This window comes from Scylla paramamosain, chromosome 22 (assembly GCF_035594125.1).
Source record: "Scylla paramamosain isolate STU-SP2022 chromosome 22, ASM3559412v1, whole genome shotgun sequence".
NCBI lineage: Eukaryota > Metazoa > Arthropoda > Malacostraca > Decapoda > Portunidae > Scylla > Scylla paramamosain.
Genome location: NC_087172.1, coordinates 6500001 through 6520000, shown reverse-complemented (window position 1 = coordinate 6520000; position 20000 = coordinate 6500001). Strand labels below are relative to the sequence as shown.

General features: G+C 47.6%; 1 protein-coding gene across 1 annotated transcript in view; it reads right to left on the bottom strand.

Moving 5' to 3' along the window:
* Positions 1-20000, bottom strand: part of LOC135111484 (RNA binding protein fox-1 homolog 2-like) — a 79998-nt gene that overhangs the window by 28040 nt on the left and 31958 nt on the right. The window contains 2 exon segments of the mRNA XM_064024803.1: positions 2054-2144; positions 3757-3968. Coding sequence (XP_063880873.1) covers positions 2054-2144; positions 3757-3968 — 303 coding nt within the window.

Here is a 20000-nt window from a genome sequence, read left to right as displayed (position 1 = left end):
TCCTTCCCTCCTCCGCTATGTGGCCAGCGCTTTCATACAACAGTCCCTCCTTCCTTCGCATATCGTCTCCTTCATGCCTTCGTTATGTGATCCCTGCTTTCCTACATGTCCTCCTTCCCTCTCCTCCTTTGCCTACGACTATGTTTCCTTCATTCTACTAACTCCTTCATTACGAGGTCTGTGCTTTCCTACATAATTTGCTAGGTGGCGTGGCAGGCGTTCTAAGATGTCCCGGCGCCCTACACTTGTCTTGGTCTCGGCGTGGCAACAGACAGCCTGCGACACGAGATGGGAGACGTGGGTGGGGGGGGGGGTAGAGAGAGATGGAGGGGAGATAAAGAGGTCTATGGGGAGGAAACAAGCGAGGCGGGACGTTTAGGAGAAGGTTGGGGAGGAGGACAGGGGTTGGGGGAAGATGTCGGGTGGAGATAAAGGGGAGATGAAGGGTGGGTGGTGAGAAGGAGACAAAAGGAGACGAAAGGATGAAAGGAGGAAAACAGTTAATGAAAAGAAGAAAAGTAAAGAGGGAAAATGAAGAGATGATAAACGATGATGGGAAGCGAGGAGGAGGAGGAGGAGGAGGAGGAGGAGGAGGAGGAGGAGGAGGAGGAGGAGGAGGAGGAGGAGGAGGAGATTGGGATGACCAAGCTGGGCGGAATCCAGACAACTGGCGCCCGCCCAGAAGCCTAAATCACTCTCCATGCCCTGGCCCGCCCCACCCCGACGTCCCCCCATCCCCACGAACTCCCCCCCTCACCCTCACCATCCACCGCCCCCAACTCGTCCCATCTCGTCTATGTCATCTTCCTTCGGCCACCATTCCAACACTGACACCCACGCTCTTTCCTAACATTCTAACACCTTAACACGCATTAATAGTCTCTCTAACACCAGTCACCACCTTCCTCTAACACACCTAACAAACACTCATTAACATACCTCTTCTAACACTCAGTCATGGTCTTGCCTAACATTCCAACACACGTCTTCCTTCCTCATACGCATACCAGAAGACTCTAACACCCATTGACAGTCTCTCCTTTCCTAACAGTCTCACTTCTAATACTCCCGCAATCCTGGTTTTGTCTAATTTTGTCTTCTAACACTCGTCGCCTTAATTCACATACAAATTAAACAGACTCGGACAAGTATCAAGTCTCTCCTTCCCTAATAATTATCTCTCTTCTAACAGTTTCTATTCGTAACACTTCCTAACACTTCTAGCATTCTTCAAAGTCTCTCTTCTAACGCTAACATTCTCTTAATAACTAATACTCCCAAATATTATCACACTCTCTAACACTTTCTCCAAACTGTCTGTCTTCTAACACTCCCTAACATTCTTCTAATAGTGTGTCTCTCTCTCTCTCTCTCTCTCTCTCTCTCTCTCTCTCTCTCTCTCTCTCTCTCTCTCTCTCTCTCTCTCTCTTTCAACCGCCTCCTTCAGAACTTCTTCCTTCAGTGTTCATTAAACCCGCCCTCCCTTCTCCTTCTACTTCCTAATGGGGCACAAACCTAATGGAAGGCAGAGGGCGCTTGTCACAGCCCCGGGAAAGTACTTGTCCGGTTAACTAACTCTTATGGAGGAGGAGGAGGAGGAGGAGGAGGAGGAGGAGGAGGAGGAGGAGGAGGAGGAGGAGGAGGAGGAGGAGGAGGAGGAGGTTAGGACTGCACCAAACTAGCAACACACGACCTAATTGCAAGTCATGGCTACGACGGAGTGGTGGTGGTGGTGGTGGTGGTGTGTTAAGTGGTGGTTGTTGTTGTTGTGGATGGTGGTGGTGGTGGTGGTGGTGGAAAGACAGTGGTGTTGTTGTTGTTGTTGTTGTTTGTGGCGGTGGTGGTGGTGGTGTGCCTCTGCATGATTGTGTCAAGAAACAATGTCTCTCTCTCTCTCTCTCTCTCTCTCTCTCTCTCTCTCTCTCTCTCTCTCTCTCTCTCTCTCTCTCTCTCTCTCTCTCTCTCCCTCATACCCACATTAACTCAACATTAACTCAATCACATAAAAAGCACAATTAGAGAAACACACACACACACACACACACACACTCACCGCATTCACGGCCTGCTGCTCCACCCCGTTGGGCACCACAGGGGGACCCACGGGGACCTGCACAGGAAGACCTCCCGCCACCGTCGCTCCGCTGCGGGGGAGAGAAAACCACTGGGTGAGCCACGGATTTGGGGGGGGATGAGGGAGGGTCAGGGGAGTGAAGGAAGAAAGGGAGGAAAGGAATATAGGATGAAAATGAGGAAGGAAGGAAGGAAGGAAGGAAGGAAGGAAGGAAGGAACGAAAGAAGGGAGGGAGGGAGGGAGGGAGGGAGGAAAATGAAGGAGAGAGGGAGAAAAGGGAGAAAGGAAAGGGTAAGAGATGCACAAAAAGAAAATAGATTGATGGAGGAAAAAAAAAGTTGGCAGCAGGCACGAGGAAAGAAGGAAGGAAGGAAGGAAGGAAGGAAGGAAGGAAGGAAGGAAGGAAGGAAGGAAGGAAGGAAGGAAGGAAGTTGAGTAGAGTGGAGTATAAAAGATGGAAGATATATGGCGGGGTAAAAGGAGGTTAAGGAGGTAAAAGAGTTATCACCAGACACTGAGAAAGAGAAGGAAAAGGAAGGAAGGAAGGAAGGAAGGAAGGAAAGTGAAAGAAGTATACAAAAAATAATGAAAAGACGGAGAGACAGAGACTAACGTTAATACTGAGCAAAATAGAAGGAAGGAAGAAAGGAAGGAAGGAAGGAGGTAAACACAGATGGAGGAGTATGATGAGGGAAACATTAAAAAGTCTAAACATGTTGACGGACAGGTAAAAACAACAATGCAAATTAACTGAGACAGGTAATACAGACAGGTAGATAAATATGCACAAGCAGGTTGAGACAGGAAATAAAACAAAGACTGCAACAATAAACTAAACTAAAATAAAAATGAATTGCAAAGAGGGAAACAGGAAACAAAACAAACTCGTACAGAGAGAGAGAGAGAGAGAGAGAGAGAGAGAGAGAGAGAGAGAGAGAGAGAGAGAGAGAGAGAGAGAGAGAGAGAGAGAGAGAGAGAGAGAGAGAGAGAGAGAGAGAGAGAGAGAGAGAGAGAGAGAGAGGATGTATGGAGATAAATGACAGATATGAGGAACATTGTAAAAATAATACAAAAAGAGAAGAGGAACTGATGCATACAAATAACACTAATATACATTTGCAAATATACACAGATAAAGGGAGGATGGGAGTATTGGTGAACAACAGCGGGCGTGGATTGACAGGCGGATGATTGGATGGACACAGATAAGACATAATTGTGACAGGTTTGTGCTGCAGCCGCATGGTAATTACGTTGTGTGACAGTAAATAACTAAATAACTGCGTGGATCAATAGACAGATCAGTGTGTGTGTGTGTGTGTGTGTGTGTGTGTGTGTGTGTGTGTGTGTGTGTGTGTGTGTGTGTGTGTGTGTGTGTGTGTGTGTGTGTGTGTGTGTGTGTAGGCTGGCTGGTGGTGGTGTGTTTGGGGTTTGTGTTGCGGTGTGCGAGGTGCTGGGGTGCGGGGGCGGGTGAGCAATGGGGTGACGGGGTGAAGAGGTCAAGTCTGACGATATGGAATGCTGAAGAAATGGTGTGTGAGGTGGTGGTGGTGGTGGTGGTGGTGGTGGTGGTGGCGGCCGCAGGAGTGAGGGTGGCTGTTGTAGTGGTAAAAACAGGAAGGAGGGGTGGAGTGTGGACGATGGTGTCATGGGGGGTGCAGGAAGACGGAGGCGTGACTCACCTGGAGGAGACTGTGACGGGAACGCCTGGAACGGCGGCAGTGGGTGTGGCCTGTGGGGCCGGGGGAGCCCCTGGAGCCCCGGGGGTGGGTGCCCCCGGGGCTCCTGGTGGTGAGAAGGGCGGCCCGTCTTTGCCGGGCCCTTCTTTACCCGCCCCCGCCTCGCCGTTCTGACTGTAAGGGAACGGCGCCGCCATCGTTGTCTGCACCATGTGCTGTAGGGGAGAGAGGGAGAAAGTTAGACCTGAGTACCAAGCACGCCAGGCACGCACACAGACAGACAGACAGACAGACAGACAGACACAGACACAGACACAGACACACACACACACACACACACACACACACACACACACACACACACACCCAGACTACCACATTCGTTACGTAGCACACCTGTTCTATCCCGGTCCAACACCCCCTCCCAACCTCACCCCATGCACACCTGGGGGGGCGAGGGGGTCGCACAGGACACACGGGCGGCCTTGTCTCTCGTCCCTGCACAGCCTGGGTCGCCGTTGCCTCTAATTCTGACGCTTGGCGGACGGCGGGCAGGCGTGGGCGAGCACGTGGCGGGCGTCACACGTGTGCCCTGCCAGGTGTGCCGCCACACAGGTAAGACTCGCAATGAACGAGGTCTCAAATGCATCTGGCAACCCAAACAGTCATTATCGCATCGTCACATTCTTGCATCAGCGCGGCTCAATACTTCCTCACCACGACAGGAGGCGGCGGAGTGAGGCGAGACGGAGAGTGCCGCCTGTCACACACACACACACACACACACACACACACACACACACACACACACACACACACACACACACACACACACACACACACTTTCCATGAAGCTTCGTTGTGTATGCGCCACGCAGCAAGGCCATCTGAGAGACAAGGGTGAGCTGGGGTGGATGAGAGGAGCAGGGGTGAGTGGGTTGGAGACACTGTGACTGAGTGGATGAGGCGCTGTGTGGGTGTGTGGATGAGCGGACATGCCAGCGAGGGGGCGATGAGAGCACAGACACTTAGGAATACAGTGTGTGGATAAAGACGAATAGTGGAGCCACGTGGGACAACAAGAGGCCGAGTGTTTGTTGTGACGACAGCACCACCGCCACCAGCACAAACAACAGCAGTGGTGGTGGTGGTGGTGGTGGTGGTGGTGGTGGTCGGGGTGGGGTAAGAGTAGGAGGAGGAGGATGATTTTATATAGAAGAAGAAGAAGAAGAAGAAGAAGAAGAAGAAGAAGAAGAAGAAGAAGAAGAAGAAGAAGAAGAAGAAGAAGAAGAAGAAGAAGAAGAAGAAGAAGAAGAAGAAGAAGAAGAAGAAGAAGAAGAAGAAGAAGAAGAAGAAGAAGACGAGGCGGTAAATACTTGGAGACATCTAGAACGTGTGTGAGGAGAGGACAAGAAGCTCAGGGTAATCCGAGAGAGAGAGAGAGAGAGAGAGAGAGAGAGAGAGAGAGAGAGAGAGAGAGAGAGAGAGAGAGAGAGAGAGAGAGAGAGAGAGAGAGAGAGAGAGAGAGAGAGCAATTAAGAAGCGGAGAAAGAGGCTGAGGAGGAAAGATGAGAAGGATGTAAAATAGAAAGAAAGAATGAAATAAGAGGAGGAGGAGGAGGAGGGAAAATTACCTCACCTCGCCCATCTTACCTATTTTAATTGCCCAATAATGAGTCAGATGAACCTTTCCCTTCCCTGACCCACCACCACCACCACCACCACCACCACCGTCTAGGAAATAACGTGCCTCTCTTACCATTTTTTTCCTTATGGTTAATTTAGTAAGTAGTATTTCCTCTTATTCCTATTGCGTTTTCTATTACTCAGAATGATCTTCCCAAACCTAATCTAATTTCACCTAACTTCACTTAACCTTATTTAACCTAATCTTGCCTAACTTAAACTAATCTAACCTTGTTTTACCTAACTTAAGCTTCACCTTACTTAACCTAAGCTAACCTAACTTAACTTCTCTTTGCTGTTTGGCTTTCCTTTGTATTTTACCTTACAAAAGAGAACGTAATTTAACCTAACCTAACCTTACTTAATTAACAATTATCTTTTCATAAATAACCACATCCTAACTTAACCTAACCCAACCTCATCTTACTTAATCTAACCATACCTTACCTAACATAATCTAACCTAACCTAACCTTACTTAACCTAACCTAACCAGACCTTACCAAACAACTTAATCTAACCATACCAAACCAAATCCAACTTGGCCTAACTTAACCTAACCTCACCTAATCTCACCACACCAGTCATAGTGTCCCTACACACGTGATTAAGCTCACTAATGCCCTGATCCCTTATCGCCCTTCTATTACGTGTTTACTCTGTGCCAGACACTCACTGATAAGCCGGACAGGATCGGTAATTATCAAGCAGAGAATATATAATGCGATTAGTGGGAGGGGACGTGTGTACAGCGATGTTGCGTTACGTTAATGTTTAGTGGAGTACGGTAACGTTGAATTAGGGTATGATAAAGTGAAGTAAGGTAAGGCTAGATTAAATTAGGTTAAGTTAGATTAAGTAAGATTAGGTTAGGTTAAATTAGGTTACGTTTCATTAGATTTGGTAAAGCAAGGTAAGGTAATAAGAAAAAGCGAATTAAGGTTATGTTAGGTTAAATCAGGCAAAGAAAGGTTAGATCAAATGTATTAGGTAAGGTAAGGTCAATTAAAGGGTGAGGTAAGGCAAGGTAAGGCAAGGTAAGGAAAGGTAAGGCAAGGTTAGGAAAGGTAAGGTAAAGCAAGGAAAGATTATGTTAGGTAAGGAAATAATAACGTAAGGTAAGGAGGGCCAGGAGGGAATACGAAACACGGTTACAACTCGCTGGGGAGGGAAGGAATGTGCAGGGAAAGTGCACGCTAATGGTCGTAAATTGCTTTTTAATTCAAGAGTAAGGAATAATGTTCATAAGCTTAGTTAGGTAAACTCACTTATAAATGCTCAGTTTTGAATGTTAATGTACAAAAAAATTAAGTAAACCTGAGACTTGACGTTAAGTTCTTTAATGTTATTCGTAAACCCAAGTACAGCAGTTAATACTAGCTGTTATTAAGTATTTGTGAACCCAGGTAATTATAACACTAATTGTCGTAAAGTTATTATCAGCATATGTAAATCCAAGTACACCTAACACTCACATATAGCCAGTGTTGACTTCTTAGTAACGGTAAACTAAAACTAAGATAACTCATTAACAGCCAGTTCTCATTTGCTTGATGACCATAAACTTGAACTAAGATAAACTAATTAATAACCAGTTCACATTTGCTATTAAACTAAAACCATAAGTAAAACAACACAATACGTAGTTCTCATATGCTTCTGACCACAAACAAGATCTAAAATAAATCAGTTCCCACGTATCTATCTTCATGAAATAAAAATCCGCCACTCATTAATTATTACTGATCAGGTGGTGACGATCGTAAACTCAAAACCCAGGTGTTATTTTTCACATAAGTGCTGCGCGGGGCAGCCTGTGCATACCTGAGCCCCACACCTTGCCACCTGGCAGTCCTTAATGGGGGAAACTAGGCGGGTGGACAGGTGAGAGTAAGTATTAGGGAGTAAGAGACAGAAAGACGACGTGACTCACTCACTCTCCCTTGAATTTGTGACATTATGATAAACAGATCACTCCCTCACGCACTCCAGGCCCGTGTTGAAATCCAGCAGTGCCAAGGAGAGGGAGTGAGAGGTGAGAGTGAGAGTGAGAGGGAGAGGGAGAGGGAGAGGGAGAGGGAGAGAGAGAGAGAGAGGTGCCGCGATCAATACTTTATAGGGAGTGACCCTTGGCACTGCTGCTGAGGCCGGCACCCCTACCCTTCCCCTGCTCCCCACCCCTCCTCCTCCTCCTCCTCCTCCTCCCTTCCATCCCCGCCACCGCCAGGCTCTGTGTTGGGCTGGGCGGGGCGGGGCGGCGTGTGGTGGTGGTGGTGGTGGTGGTCCTGCCTCAAACACTCACCCGGAAATGGAGTTTTGAGTGCGTTTTGTATTAAGACTTTCACTGTAGGGTGGTGCTGCTGGTTCTATTACTACTACTACTACTACTACTACTACTACTACTACTACTACTACTACTACTACTACTACTAGTATAGATTATCCTACCATTACCACAATAACCCGCTAAAACTAGTACACCATTTATTTAACACCACTACTACTACAACTACTACTACTCATTCCATCACTACCACTACTACTAGTTGCAAAACTGGTAAAGCACAAATCTTCTTCTTCTTCTTCTATTACTACTACTACTACTACTACTACTACTACTACTACTACTACTACTACTACTACTACCACCACAACCACACTACCACCGCCACCACCACAACACAGTGATATTAGCACCTCCCCCCAAGGAATCACGAGGTAACTTCTTGGTGTGGTGGTTAATTAAGGTGAGGCCACACAGGTGAGGAGGGGAATAAGACCCTTATAGAAAGGTGCGCTAACACACACACACACACACACACACACACACACACACACACACACACACACACACACACACACACACACACACACACACACAATGAAAAAAAATAACAAAACAGTAACTAAAATTAAAGAACGAAGTCAAACAACCACAAAGGAACACAAATGAAGTACAACAAACAGCAGCAGCAGCAGCAGCAGCAGCAGCAGCAGAGATGTAGACCCCTACGAGGCAATTTGTTATAAGATACACAACGAAATCTAAACAGTAGGATGTAGGATAGTACAGCTGAAGGGTCCTCCCCACCGGACCACAGGAGGAACATATTAAGACAGATAATACAAAAATGAAATAAAATAAAATAATGAAATAAATACATAACAGGTATAAAATATATTAAGAAACCCATCAACAAAAAATTAACACATAAGAAAATATACAGGAAGCTTAAGAGAGAGAGAGAGAGAGAGAGAGAGAGAGAGAGAGAGAGAGAGAGAGAGAGAGAGAGAGAGAGAGAGAGAGAGAGAGAGAGAGAGAGAGAGTTAAAACGTACTATATACAATAAACTAACAATACTAATATCCACCTGTGTGTGTGTGTGTGTGTGTGTGTGTGTGTGTGTGTGTGTGTGTGTGTGTGTGTGTGTGTGTGTGTGTGTGTGTTTACCTCCCTAACTAGCCAGCTCAGCCGCACATTGTTGGCACTGCTGGGGGCGTGTGGCATCACCAGGCGACACCACTGGCACCTGTAAGCGCCACTCCACTCTCCCTCTCCCTCCCTCCCTCTCTCTGTAATATCGACCCGACTGCAATCTGTCCTCTTAATGACTGGAGGGTTCTCTCTCTCTCTCTCTCTCTCTCTCTCTCTCTCTCTCTCTCTCTCTCTCTCTCTCTCTCTCTCTCTCATAAATACTCATACTCATTTGATTTACACATAGTAGTACAGTAGCTCTCTCTCTCTCTCTCTCTCTCTCTCTCTCTCTCTCTCTCTCTCTCTCTCTCTCTCTCTCTCTCTGTGTGTGTGTGTGTGTGTGTGTGTGTGTGTGTGTGTGTGTGTGTGTGTGTGTGTGTGTGTGTGTGTGTGTGTGTGTGTGTGTGTGTCATTTTAGTTCTACATCTATTTGTTTAATTAATCATTCACTCTATCTAGCTGATGATGATGATGATGATGATGATGATGATGATGATGATGATGATGATGACGACGATGATGATGATAATGATGATGATGATGAAAACGAAACCTTTCTGGAGGAGGAGCAATAATTTTTACGTTGGTGATGATGATAGAGGTGAAAATGATAACAGTGACAGTGATGGTGGTGATGGTGGTGGTGATGAAGGTGGTGAGAGTGAGCAATACAACACCGAAGCAATTGCACGCGTCAGTTGGCACCCGCATAGTGATTTTAATTGGCTGGCTTATTGTGGGAAATGTTACGTCATGGAGGAGGAGGAGGAGGAGGAGAAAGCGGAAAAAAAGATCGAACGACTGGTTCTGACACGCCACAACAAAAGAAGAAGAAGAAGAAGAAGAAGAAGAAGAAGAAGAAGAAGAAGAAGAAGAAGAAGAAGAAGAAGAAGAAGAAGAAGAAATTTATTGATTCTAAGAAGCCACAATAAGAGACGAAGAAAAAAGAACAAAACAAGAAATGAAAATAAAACAGGAGGAGGAGGAGGAGGAGGAGGAGGAGGAGGAGGAGGAGGAGGAAGTATTAGAAAACTGAAGAGATATCACGAAATACTGTCGCCGCCCACCTCACACACACACACACACACACACACACACACACACACACACACACACACACACACACACACACACACAGCGGTAAGTCTCAGGCTGCCGCTGCAAACTTCCAGCCAACTTTCACGACCAGCCTGGCGGAAAATTAACCGATGAGTAAAACTAAAAAAAAAATAAATAAATAAATAAATAAAAGAATAAATAAATGAAAAAATATGTTTTCTTCATATTATTTATTCTTTCCCTTCCTTCACCGCCCGGAAGATATTAAGTGAAAGCGACTGGAAATTCTTTTCCTCTTGTTTTCTTTTCTTTTTGGTAGATCCACTCACTAATGTTTACTGTTGTTGTTGTTGTTGGAGAGGAGGACAAAGGGAGAGACGAAAGTAAAGGGATGGAGGGAGGTTGATGGGTTCTGGATGGGGTAGAGAGAGAGAGAGAGAGAGAGAGAGAGAGAGAGAGAGAGAGAGAGAGAGAGAGAGAGAGAGAGAGAGAGAGAGAGAGAGAGAGAGAGAGAGAGAGAGAGAGAGAATAAACTGACTTCATTAACCTACAAGTGGGGGAAAAAGTGGAAAGGAACAAAAAAGCGAAATAAAAAGTGATAAATGAAAGAAATAACGAAAATCTGAAAAGAACAGAAGCTAGAAAGGAAGAGAGGTAGGAGTGGGCGGAGAGGGTCACGGTGATATGGGGGTTGGGAGGTCACGGTGAAGGAGGGGGGTGAGAAGGTGGAAATAGTGAGGTTTGGGTCACGAGGAAGTAGGTAGAGGGCATGCGTAGAGCCAGGGAAAGTGGGCTACCCTCATTACGCAAACATTCTCTCTCTCTCTCTCTCTCTCTCTCTCTCTCTCTCTCTCTCTCACACACACACACACACACACACACACACACACACACACATCCATACACGGGCTTGCTTGTAAACTTATACACACACATACACATTCATGACAGCCAGCAATGTACGTGTATATATGACACACACACACACACACACATACATACATACATACATACATACATACATACATACACAAACACACACACACACACACACACACACACACACACACACACACCGCTAACAACGCCTGCGGAGGAATCTAACTTTCACCTCTCTCTCTCTCTCTCTCTCTCTCTCTCTCTCTCTCTCTCTCTCTCTCTCTCTCTCTCTCTCTCTCTCTCTCTCTCTAAAATAACGATGTTGCGAGTGGCCACTTTTAGCTTATTAATGCAAGTTTTTCTTCTGTGGCATAAAAATAAAATAGTAATACCAGAGAGAGAGAGAGAGAGAGAGAGAGAGAGAGAGAGAGAGAGAGAGAGAGAGAGAGAGAGAGAGAGAGAGAGAGAGAGAGAGAGAGCATAGATAATGACATACGTAATTAAATCTTTCTTTCCCTCTTTTTTCTTTTTTACTTTTTCTTTTTTTACCTTCCCTTTAAAATATTCGTGCGTGGGAAGACGCGTCGCCGCTCAAGGACACATTTTTGATATTCACTCCTGAGGCCGTGAAATTATAACGAGAAAAGAAAAGAAAAGAAAAGAAAAAAATAAATAAAAGAGTACCTCACACACACACACACACACACACACACACACACACACACACACACACACACACACACAATTACCATGGCGACACATCCTTCATCCTCTCTCTCTCTCTCACTTCCCATCAATAAGACTAACAGGAGAAAGACGTTGGGGGGAGAGGGATGATGGAGGGTGTGGGGGGAGAGGAAGGGAGAGTTGGAAGTGAGATGAGGGAGAGGAGTAATGGCGGGGCTGGAGGAGGAGGAGGAGGAGGAGGAGGAGGAGGAGGAGGAGGAGGAGGAGGAGGAGGAGGAGGAGTAAGATTCTGAGTGAGTGAGTGAGGGAGGGAGGGATGGAGGAAGGCTGAAGAGTGAGGAAGGAAGAGGTGAAGACGAAGGAAATGTTTGAAGAAAGGTGAGGAAGGACAGAAGAAGAGAAAGGTGGGGAAGGAGAGGGAGGAGGGAGAGGGAGTGAGAGGTTTGAGAAGTGACAGAAGTGAGGGGGAGGCATGGAGGCACGGAAGACACAAGGGAACAAAGCTTTCTGGGGATATAGAGACAAGCGGTGTGTGTGTGTGTGTGTGTGTGTGTGTGTGTGTGTGTGTGTGTGTGTGTGTGTGTGTGTGTGTGTGTGTGTGTGTGTGTGTGTGTGTGTGTGTGTGTGTGTGTGTGTGTGTGTGTGTGTGTGCTTTTTCCGCAGTCTCTTGTCCTTCCTGAATGCAAACAAGTCAGCAAGTCTCGGTAAGTGCTGTCAGGGAGAGGGGAGAGAGAGAGAGAGAGAGAGAGGGAGGGGGGGAGAGGTCATTACACTTATGCAAATAGAAACATTAACGACAGTAATTGCGCAGCGCTTTACTGAGGATGCGGCAACAAGGGCACGGCGACTGGCACTGCTGTCCCCCTTAAACACACACACACACACACACACACACACACACACACACACACACACACACACACACACACACACACAAACAAAACCTTTCACCACACGAAGGCAAATGTCCTCTTGCGTCCGTGACATTGACAGGGAGAGAGAGAAAGGGAACAGGGTAAGGGCGGGGAGAGGCGGGGAGAGGCTGGGAGAGGCGGTGAGCGTAACCCTGGCATTGGGCGTCGCGGACCTCCCTCCCTCAGCATCTGGCTAGGGCAGTTCTATCAAGGGCAACTGCTTTACCTTCATCATTCTCCCTGCAACCTGTTTAAGGCGATGCGCGGCAGGCGTTACCTCACGGCCCGGTTAGTCCCACTAAGGCCCGTACTCACTGCTCTCTCTGGCCCGCATTCAGAAACGCTCTGCCCTCGCCACGACTATTTCCCAAGGCCACAGAAATGATCAGACGGGTTCTCAAAAGGATTTCTCCTCTTAATAATGTAGAAGTCTTGTTAATCTGTCAGTACAACCATAAAAACTCTAGAAAACTCGCCTAACTTCAACTAAAGACTTTTGAAAGTAGTGGGAGATGCGGCGCAGAAGCGTTTCAGAATATGGACCTCTCTCTCTCTCTCTCTCAACACAACTATTTTCAAAGGCGACAGAGATGGTTACCAAGGTTTGTAAAATTGTTTCTCCTATTACTCATGTTGAAATCATGTTAATCTGTTACTGGAATCGTAAATACAACTAAAAATATCCATGTAATTCCAACTAGAGCCTTTTTAAAGTTGAGGTGCAGTGCAGAAGCATTTCATAATATGGTGTTAAGTCTTGCTTGGTGTGGCCGACCTATAGTTAACCTGACTTTGCCTTAAGAAGCGGCGTCTTGTCATCCGCAGCGAGACAGACAGACGCCGCACCTACAAGTCGTGTTTTTGCCGCCCCCTCCGCCCGCCTCCCCGCCCTCGCCTTAGTTAGCAAAGCCTCTGTCTTCTGGGGATGCCGTGCGGGGCGTGGCGCTATCATGTCCTCAGCAGGCTTGGTGGCGCCTCCTGGCAGGTGTGGAGGATTTAGTCTTGTTTTGGTGTGTGTGTGTGTGTGTGTGTGTGTGTGTGTGTGTGTGTGTGTGTGTGTGTGTGTGTGTGTGTGTGTGTGTGTGTGTGTGTGTGTGTGTGGAATGTTTTGCTGGCTTGGTTGTCTTGGTTTGGTCTTTGTCTCTCTCTCTCTCTCTCTCTCTCTCACTCTCTCTCTCTCTCTCTCTCTCTCTCTCTCTCTTCTTCTCTCTCTCTGTCTGTCCGTCAAACATTGTACACGTATTAATCTATACAATCTATCCTTCTATTGATGTTTCGCGCACTTTGCCAGCAAAACAGCCAGCCAGCCAGCCAGCCAGACTCTCTCTCTCTCTCTCTCTCTCTCCTCTCTCTCTCTTCTCTCTCTCTCTCTCTCTCTCTCTCTCTCACTCTCTCTCTCACACACACACTTCCTCCCCGCGGCGCACGTGCAGCCCTTACAGGAAGTGGTGGCATAAGGAACAAGTGGTGAGGCAACACAGAGAAACACCTGGGGTCTTGTTTTACTGCGGGGGTGTAAATGGCGGCGTCACGCTTCATCCCGCCACCACCCGCAACACAACACAGCAACACAGCCACCGCTCAGCCCTCGCCACGCCTGTCTTAAGTCACACACACCCATACACACACTAAACCCAAGCCACGTCTCCTGTAAGTCACACACACACACACACACACACACACACACTCAGCCCTTGCCACGCCTCTTAACCCCTAAAGGACCGCGCGGGGTAAGTATATCAGTCCCGCTAGGGCGGGGGATATGGGCGGAAAAAACGTGCAAAATAGCTTATCTTTGCATGCTCAGTACGCCTAACCTACAATAAACGAGTGAAAGAAAACAATACTTACCCCACAATCAACTCCTCCTCTTTTGAATGGTACCAACCAGAAGTTTCTAGGTGCCATGGTTACGGAGATATGACGAGTTGATTGAGGTGGTGTTGCGGTGAAAGTGAGGGGGCGCGTCCGATCAGTGATGGTGGCTCTGGCTTAGTAACGCAGAAAACGGGATCTATGACCTTTTTTACCCTAATTGTACTGGGGCCTGGTGTACTAGGCCCTGCAACAGGTTCAGGTTGGGCTGATTGCTGGGCTGGTTGCTCTGGTTTTGGCGGTGACAGCACTTCATCATCGGTGGTGGCTGTGGTGGTGCTGGTGCCCCTGTCTCCTGCATCATCAGACCCCAGCACATCACTGTCCTCACTCTCAATAATCGTGGAGGACAGTGATTTCTAACTCCTGTTCAATGCCACTTATACTTAGAGGCCTCCTAGCTGACGTGGAGGGCCTAGAGTGGATGGATGGAGTGGAAGTAAATACGCGCGGGGGCGAGTGCACCAAATCGGACGAGGCGGAATCACTTCCATGATGACCAGCCATGACGAAGGCTAGCGGGGAACTGACAACCCTTCCCATCCTAGTCTTAATCAGTGTTGCCATACACTTGGCTAGAAAATCGGGCGGAAAAACGCATAATTTGGCGTTATTTACAAAGAGACGTCGATCGACGTCCCCGGTCCTTTGAGCCCAAAACGTCGATCGACGTCCCCGGTTCTTTAGGGGTTAAGTCACACACACCCAGTCCTCACCACGCCTTTAAAGTCACACCCTGGCTCAAGAAATCCATTTTTAATCAGTTTCCCAAGGCGTCAATCAGTCTGTCGGTGTGCTGTCGAGTCCCTGTCGGTGCTGAAAGGCCACACACCCGACACACACCCGACAGTCTAAGAGGTATGAGTAAATGAGTACGTCTGAGGTTTATCTTACGTGCATTCCTTCTAACACCTGTAATTTGGAATCTTTTGCCTCTCGTAAGGAGTAATTTCAACGACAGAGATGGTTAATTAAGTTCTCATACATGTAGCAATCTCTTAAAATCATCACTAATCAGAAAACACCTTCGAAAATCCCTATAACGTCACCAGAACTTATTAAATTATTGGATTCGGCACAGAAACGTTTAGAAATACAGTAATAAGCCCAGAATCCCTTAAATTATCAACAGAATCACGAAAACATTTCAAAAACCACTAAAATTCCAGTGGATCCAGTTAAAAGGAATTCGATATAACGCAGAAAGGTTTGGGAACGCGGTCGTAATTCCTGCAGGAGTCTCGGGCCTTACGTGGCAGCCCTGGCCGAACTGACGAGGCAGGAAGGAAGCCTCGAGGAGCATTACGAGGGACGAAAGCCACTCGGAAGCACTTGAGAGAGAGGCAAAGGATGACGCTGACTGACTGACTGACTGACTCACCCACTCGCTCGTTCACTCACGCACGCACTCACTCACTCACTCACTCGACCTCATTCCACCATACTGACTGCCTTGACTGACTCACTTACTCATTCAATGCCTGGTTCACTCACTCACTCGACTTGCCTTCACCACACTGACTGCCTTGACTGACTGACGGACTCAACCACTCATTCGCGTCTCTACCATAGCCTCTAGCGTGACTCGTGCACAATGACTGACTTTACTCACTCACCAACTCACTCCCTCACTCGACCCGTCTCTTCCAAAGCCTCCAGCGTGAACCGTCCACTCACTGACTCACTCGCTCACTCCGGTCTCCAAGTCCTGCAGCGTGGACCGTCCCACGCTGCAGGACTCAACACTCACCCTTTACTCACCATCCGTCACGTGACAAGTGCAGGTTGAGGTAATGGTGGTGTGTGCCGTGGTTACTATGATCACCAATGCAAGTCACCCATTTACTCGTCTTTCGCAACGTAGGAACTTGGGATAACTGTGAGGGTGGCTGTAGTGTGGTAAGGTGGTGGTTACTGTAGTGGTAATGGTGTGGTGGAAGCGGTGAGGTGGTGGTTAGTGAAATCACCCACTCAACCCTGAACGTCGAGGTAACGGTAGTAGTAGTAGTTGTAGTAGTAGTAGTAGTAGTAGTAGTAGTAGTAGTAGTAGTAGTAGTAGGTGTGGTGGTGGTGGTGGTAGTTTCTCCTGCAGTAGTATCAACCCTTTACTTTTCCTCCTTGTACAATTCCAGAGCTTCGCCACAGTCGCCTTTTTTCCCCCGCATCCGTTTCGCGGCTTGGCACGAGGCTAGGCAATACCTCCGCCTGCTCGGGGCAAAACACGGCCAGCCCTGCTAATCTGGCGCCTTTTTCCCACACTCCGTCATGCCGCAGCCAACAACTTACGCGGGAAACTCCGAGTGAGTAAGAAATGATGAGTATTGATTTTTGCATGAGTCAACCACCTAGCTCTCTCTCTCTCTCTCTCTCTCTCTCTCTCTCTCTCTCTCTCTCTCTCTGCAGTGCAACGAGCGTGTATGACTTGACACTTCCTGGTGAATATGACGAGTGGCAGGTAATGCAGCATGAAGCCAGCGTGAATATGAGGGGAAAATGAACTGTAGGGTTGAGAGGGAGTTGAGGGGAGGGGAGGGAGGGAGGGAGGGAGGGAGGGAGAGGTGTATGTGGCAGGAAAATGAGTTGTGGAGCTTGGTGTGGATGGAAGGGTGGAATAAGAGTTGAATATGAAAGAATATGACTGTTTGCCCTTAAGGGGGTTGGCGGAAGAGAAGGGGAGTGTGAAGGGAAAATGGGGGGAGGCGGAGGGGAGGAAACAAGTGAATGTGAGGACGGAAATTTAATGTAGCGTTGTGGTGGGGAGTTAGTGGGGAGTGTGGGGACGGGGACGACGACGACATGGAGGAGGAGGAGGAGGAGGAGGAGGAGGAGGAGGAGGAGGAGGAGGAGGAGGAGGAGGAGGAGGTGCAAAAGAATGTCTAGTCTTTTTCGGGTTAATGAACATACTAAATAACAATTTTGTTTCCCGTGTGAGTCTGGAAGGTAGAAAAAAAAAAGAGAAACAGAAAATGAACAAGAGAAACGAAAAAAAAAAAAAAAAAAGTGTAGCGCAGGCAAAGTGAAGCAAGAACTGGTACATACTTGTGGTGCAGCCCCTGAGGTGACACACACACACACACACACACACACACACACACACACACACACACACACACACACACACACACACACCGGATGTTCCCCGAGGCATCGAGCAGCACACAGTAATTTGCCTCCATGATTACTTCCCCTAATCACCCACTACCGGCCGCCTTGCCTACGCCCGGCGCCTCCACGCACCCGCACCTCTCAGTCCCCCACACACCCTGCCCTGGCACCCCTGCACTGCCCTACCACACTTCAAACACCCTGGCACTCCTTAGACGCTCCCCCACGCTTCACGCCGCGGCAGCACACATCACGCGGCGCCAGGAAGAGGTGGCGTGCGGTGCTGGGGAGTAGTGACAGCTGGCAACCACGTCCCGCGAATGGCAGACAGTCACCGGAAGCGAAGCGAGCCGCCCAATCACGATACAGAAGCGAGGTGAGCCCACTTCCTCCTCCTCCTCCTGCCGAAGATCTCCACCATGAAAGAACGACGCCCGCCCTCAAGAGCTCCTCCCCCGCTTCTCCTTCTTCAGGATATTACCTTCTCATTCCTTCTTTGTCTTCATCTCATAAATCTAAGCCGCTACTTGATGGATTTTTTTTGGGGGGCTGTTTTTCTTCTTTCATGTGTTTAAGGCAGGTGTGAGTGCGGTAAGAGACAAAGTGACTACGTGCTATGGGTGAAAGCAAGGCAAGGTAAGGCGCCATAACAGTTGCACGTAAGGTTTGGTAACGATGAACAAAAGATGAATACATGTACGCATCGCACGACAGGTGAACATAAGGTAAGGTAACGCAACACGCAGACAAATACATGGTGCAGCAAGGTAAGGCACGGTAAGGCAGGAAGACAATCATTAAGGTACGGTGAACTCAATGTAACACACCACGACAGGTAAGAATAAGGTGAGGCAAGGCAATACGGCAGGTGAGAACAAGGTGACGCAACACTACAGGTAAATGCAAGACACGGTAAAAGTTAACGACAGGTGAGAGACAGATAACACAACACGGCAGGTAAATGTACGGTGCAGTAAGGCAAGACAATACGACAGGTAAATATAAGATAACAACGGGACAGGTGAATCTAAGGTACAGTAAGGCAACGGAATACAGGCAGGTAAACCCAAGGTGGCGCCATACACAGCAGGTCCTCGGTCACTGCCGCGCCACGCCCTGTCCATCACGCCGGTCATTGTTCCCGCCACGCCTGTTGACGCGAGGACGACGACACGACGCTGCTGTAGCACACTCAAATGACGCCCCGTGACGCCCAAGGTTAAAAAAAAAAGTGACTGAATTACACGCACAGTTAGACCGTTGGGAGAAAAAAAAAACACACACACACACACACACACACACACACAGTTAAAGTCAGCAGCATTCTGGGGTCGAGGAGAATAAAACTGGCGAAAAAAGAGAAGTTAACTGATTAAACGCGATTTGTGGCTGGAAATAGAGTTAATTAATAGTTCATCAGACACCTGGCAGGCTGGCGTGGCGGGCGTGGGGGAAGCCATTTATGTCTTTACTTCCGGTGGCGATTTTATCGTTTATTTCCAGACAGTTTTGTTGATGTCGCGGATTATTCGTAATTTGTCATCATGTATTAGTCGTGTTGCTTTTCTGTATTTGTTTGGTGTTAATGTATCACTCGTAGTGCAGTTCGGTCCCCTTGATTTATTTACTCAATGTTACACTTCACTTTGATCTCATTTATGCAGCATTCCTGTTTATCCCTGACATCTAATAAATATCCCCATCACTTCGCAATCAATTCCAGACTTAATATATTCCTATCACGGCATATCTTCACATTATTCACATACAATTCCATTCACTTTCCATCCATCTTCATCCCTCTCCCTCTCTCTCCTTTGTCACTAAGCAACACACCACCTTCCCTCTCCGCCACACCTGCTCCTTCGCTAGGTAATCAAACAGGTAAGCACGGAGGCGTCGCGGTGCACGGCCAGCCACCGACCACCGGGATTCTAACGGCGAGGCGCGAGGTACGGGTGAGTGGGTGAGCGGCGCGCGGTACGGTGCAGCGGAACTCAAGGGGAGGGGACAACGGCGAGGCTGACGGGGTAACGAGGTGACGGGGGTGGTGATCTGCAGGAGGCTGAGAGTGACTGCTCCTGCAATTCTGTTCATCTTCATTCTGTTTTTTGTTGGCTGGTTTTTTACTGTGTGTGTGTGTGTGTGTGTGTGTGTGTGTGTGTGTGTGTGTGTGTGTGTGTGTGTGTGTGTGTGTGTGTGTGTGTTGATTGGTTCGTTCTCCGTGTGTTTGCGCGTGCATCTTCGTTTCGTCTCTCTCTCTCTCTCTCTCTCTCTCTCTCTCTCTCTCTCTCTCTCTCTCCTCTCTCTCTCTTCTCTCTCTCTCTCTCTCTCTCTCGAGTAAAGAATAGCTTTTTATATCATTTTACATTTCTTTTCTTCTCTATTCTTGTTACTCTCCACACATATAATTGCTCGTTTATTACTTTTATTATTATTATTATTATTATTATTATTATTATTATTATTATTATTATTATTATTATTATTATCATCATCATCATCATCAGAGAATCTGCAGTTTTCTTATTTCCATCAAACTTTTTCAATCTTAACCAATCATCAGAC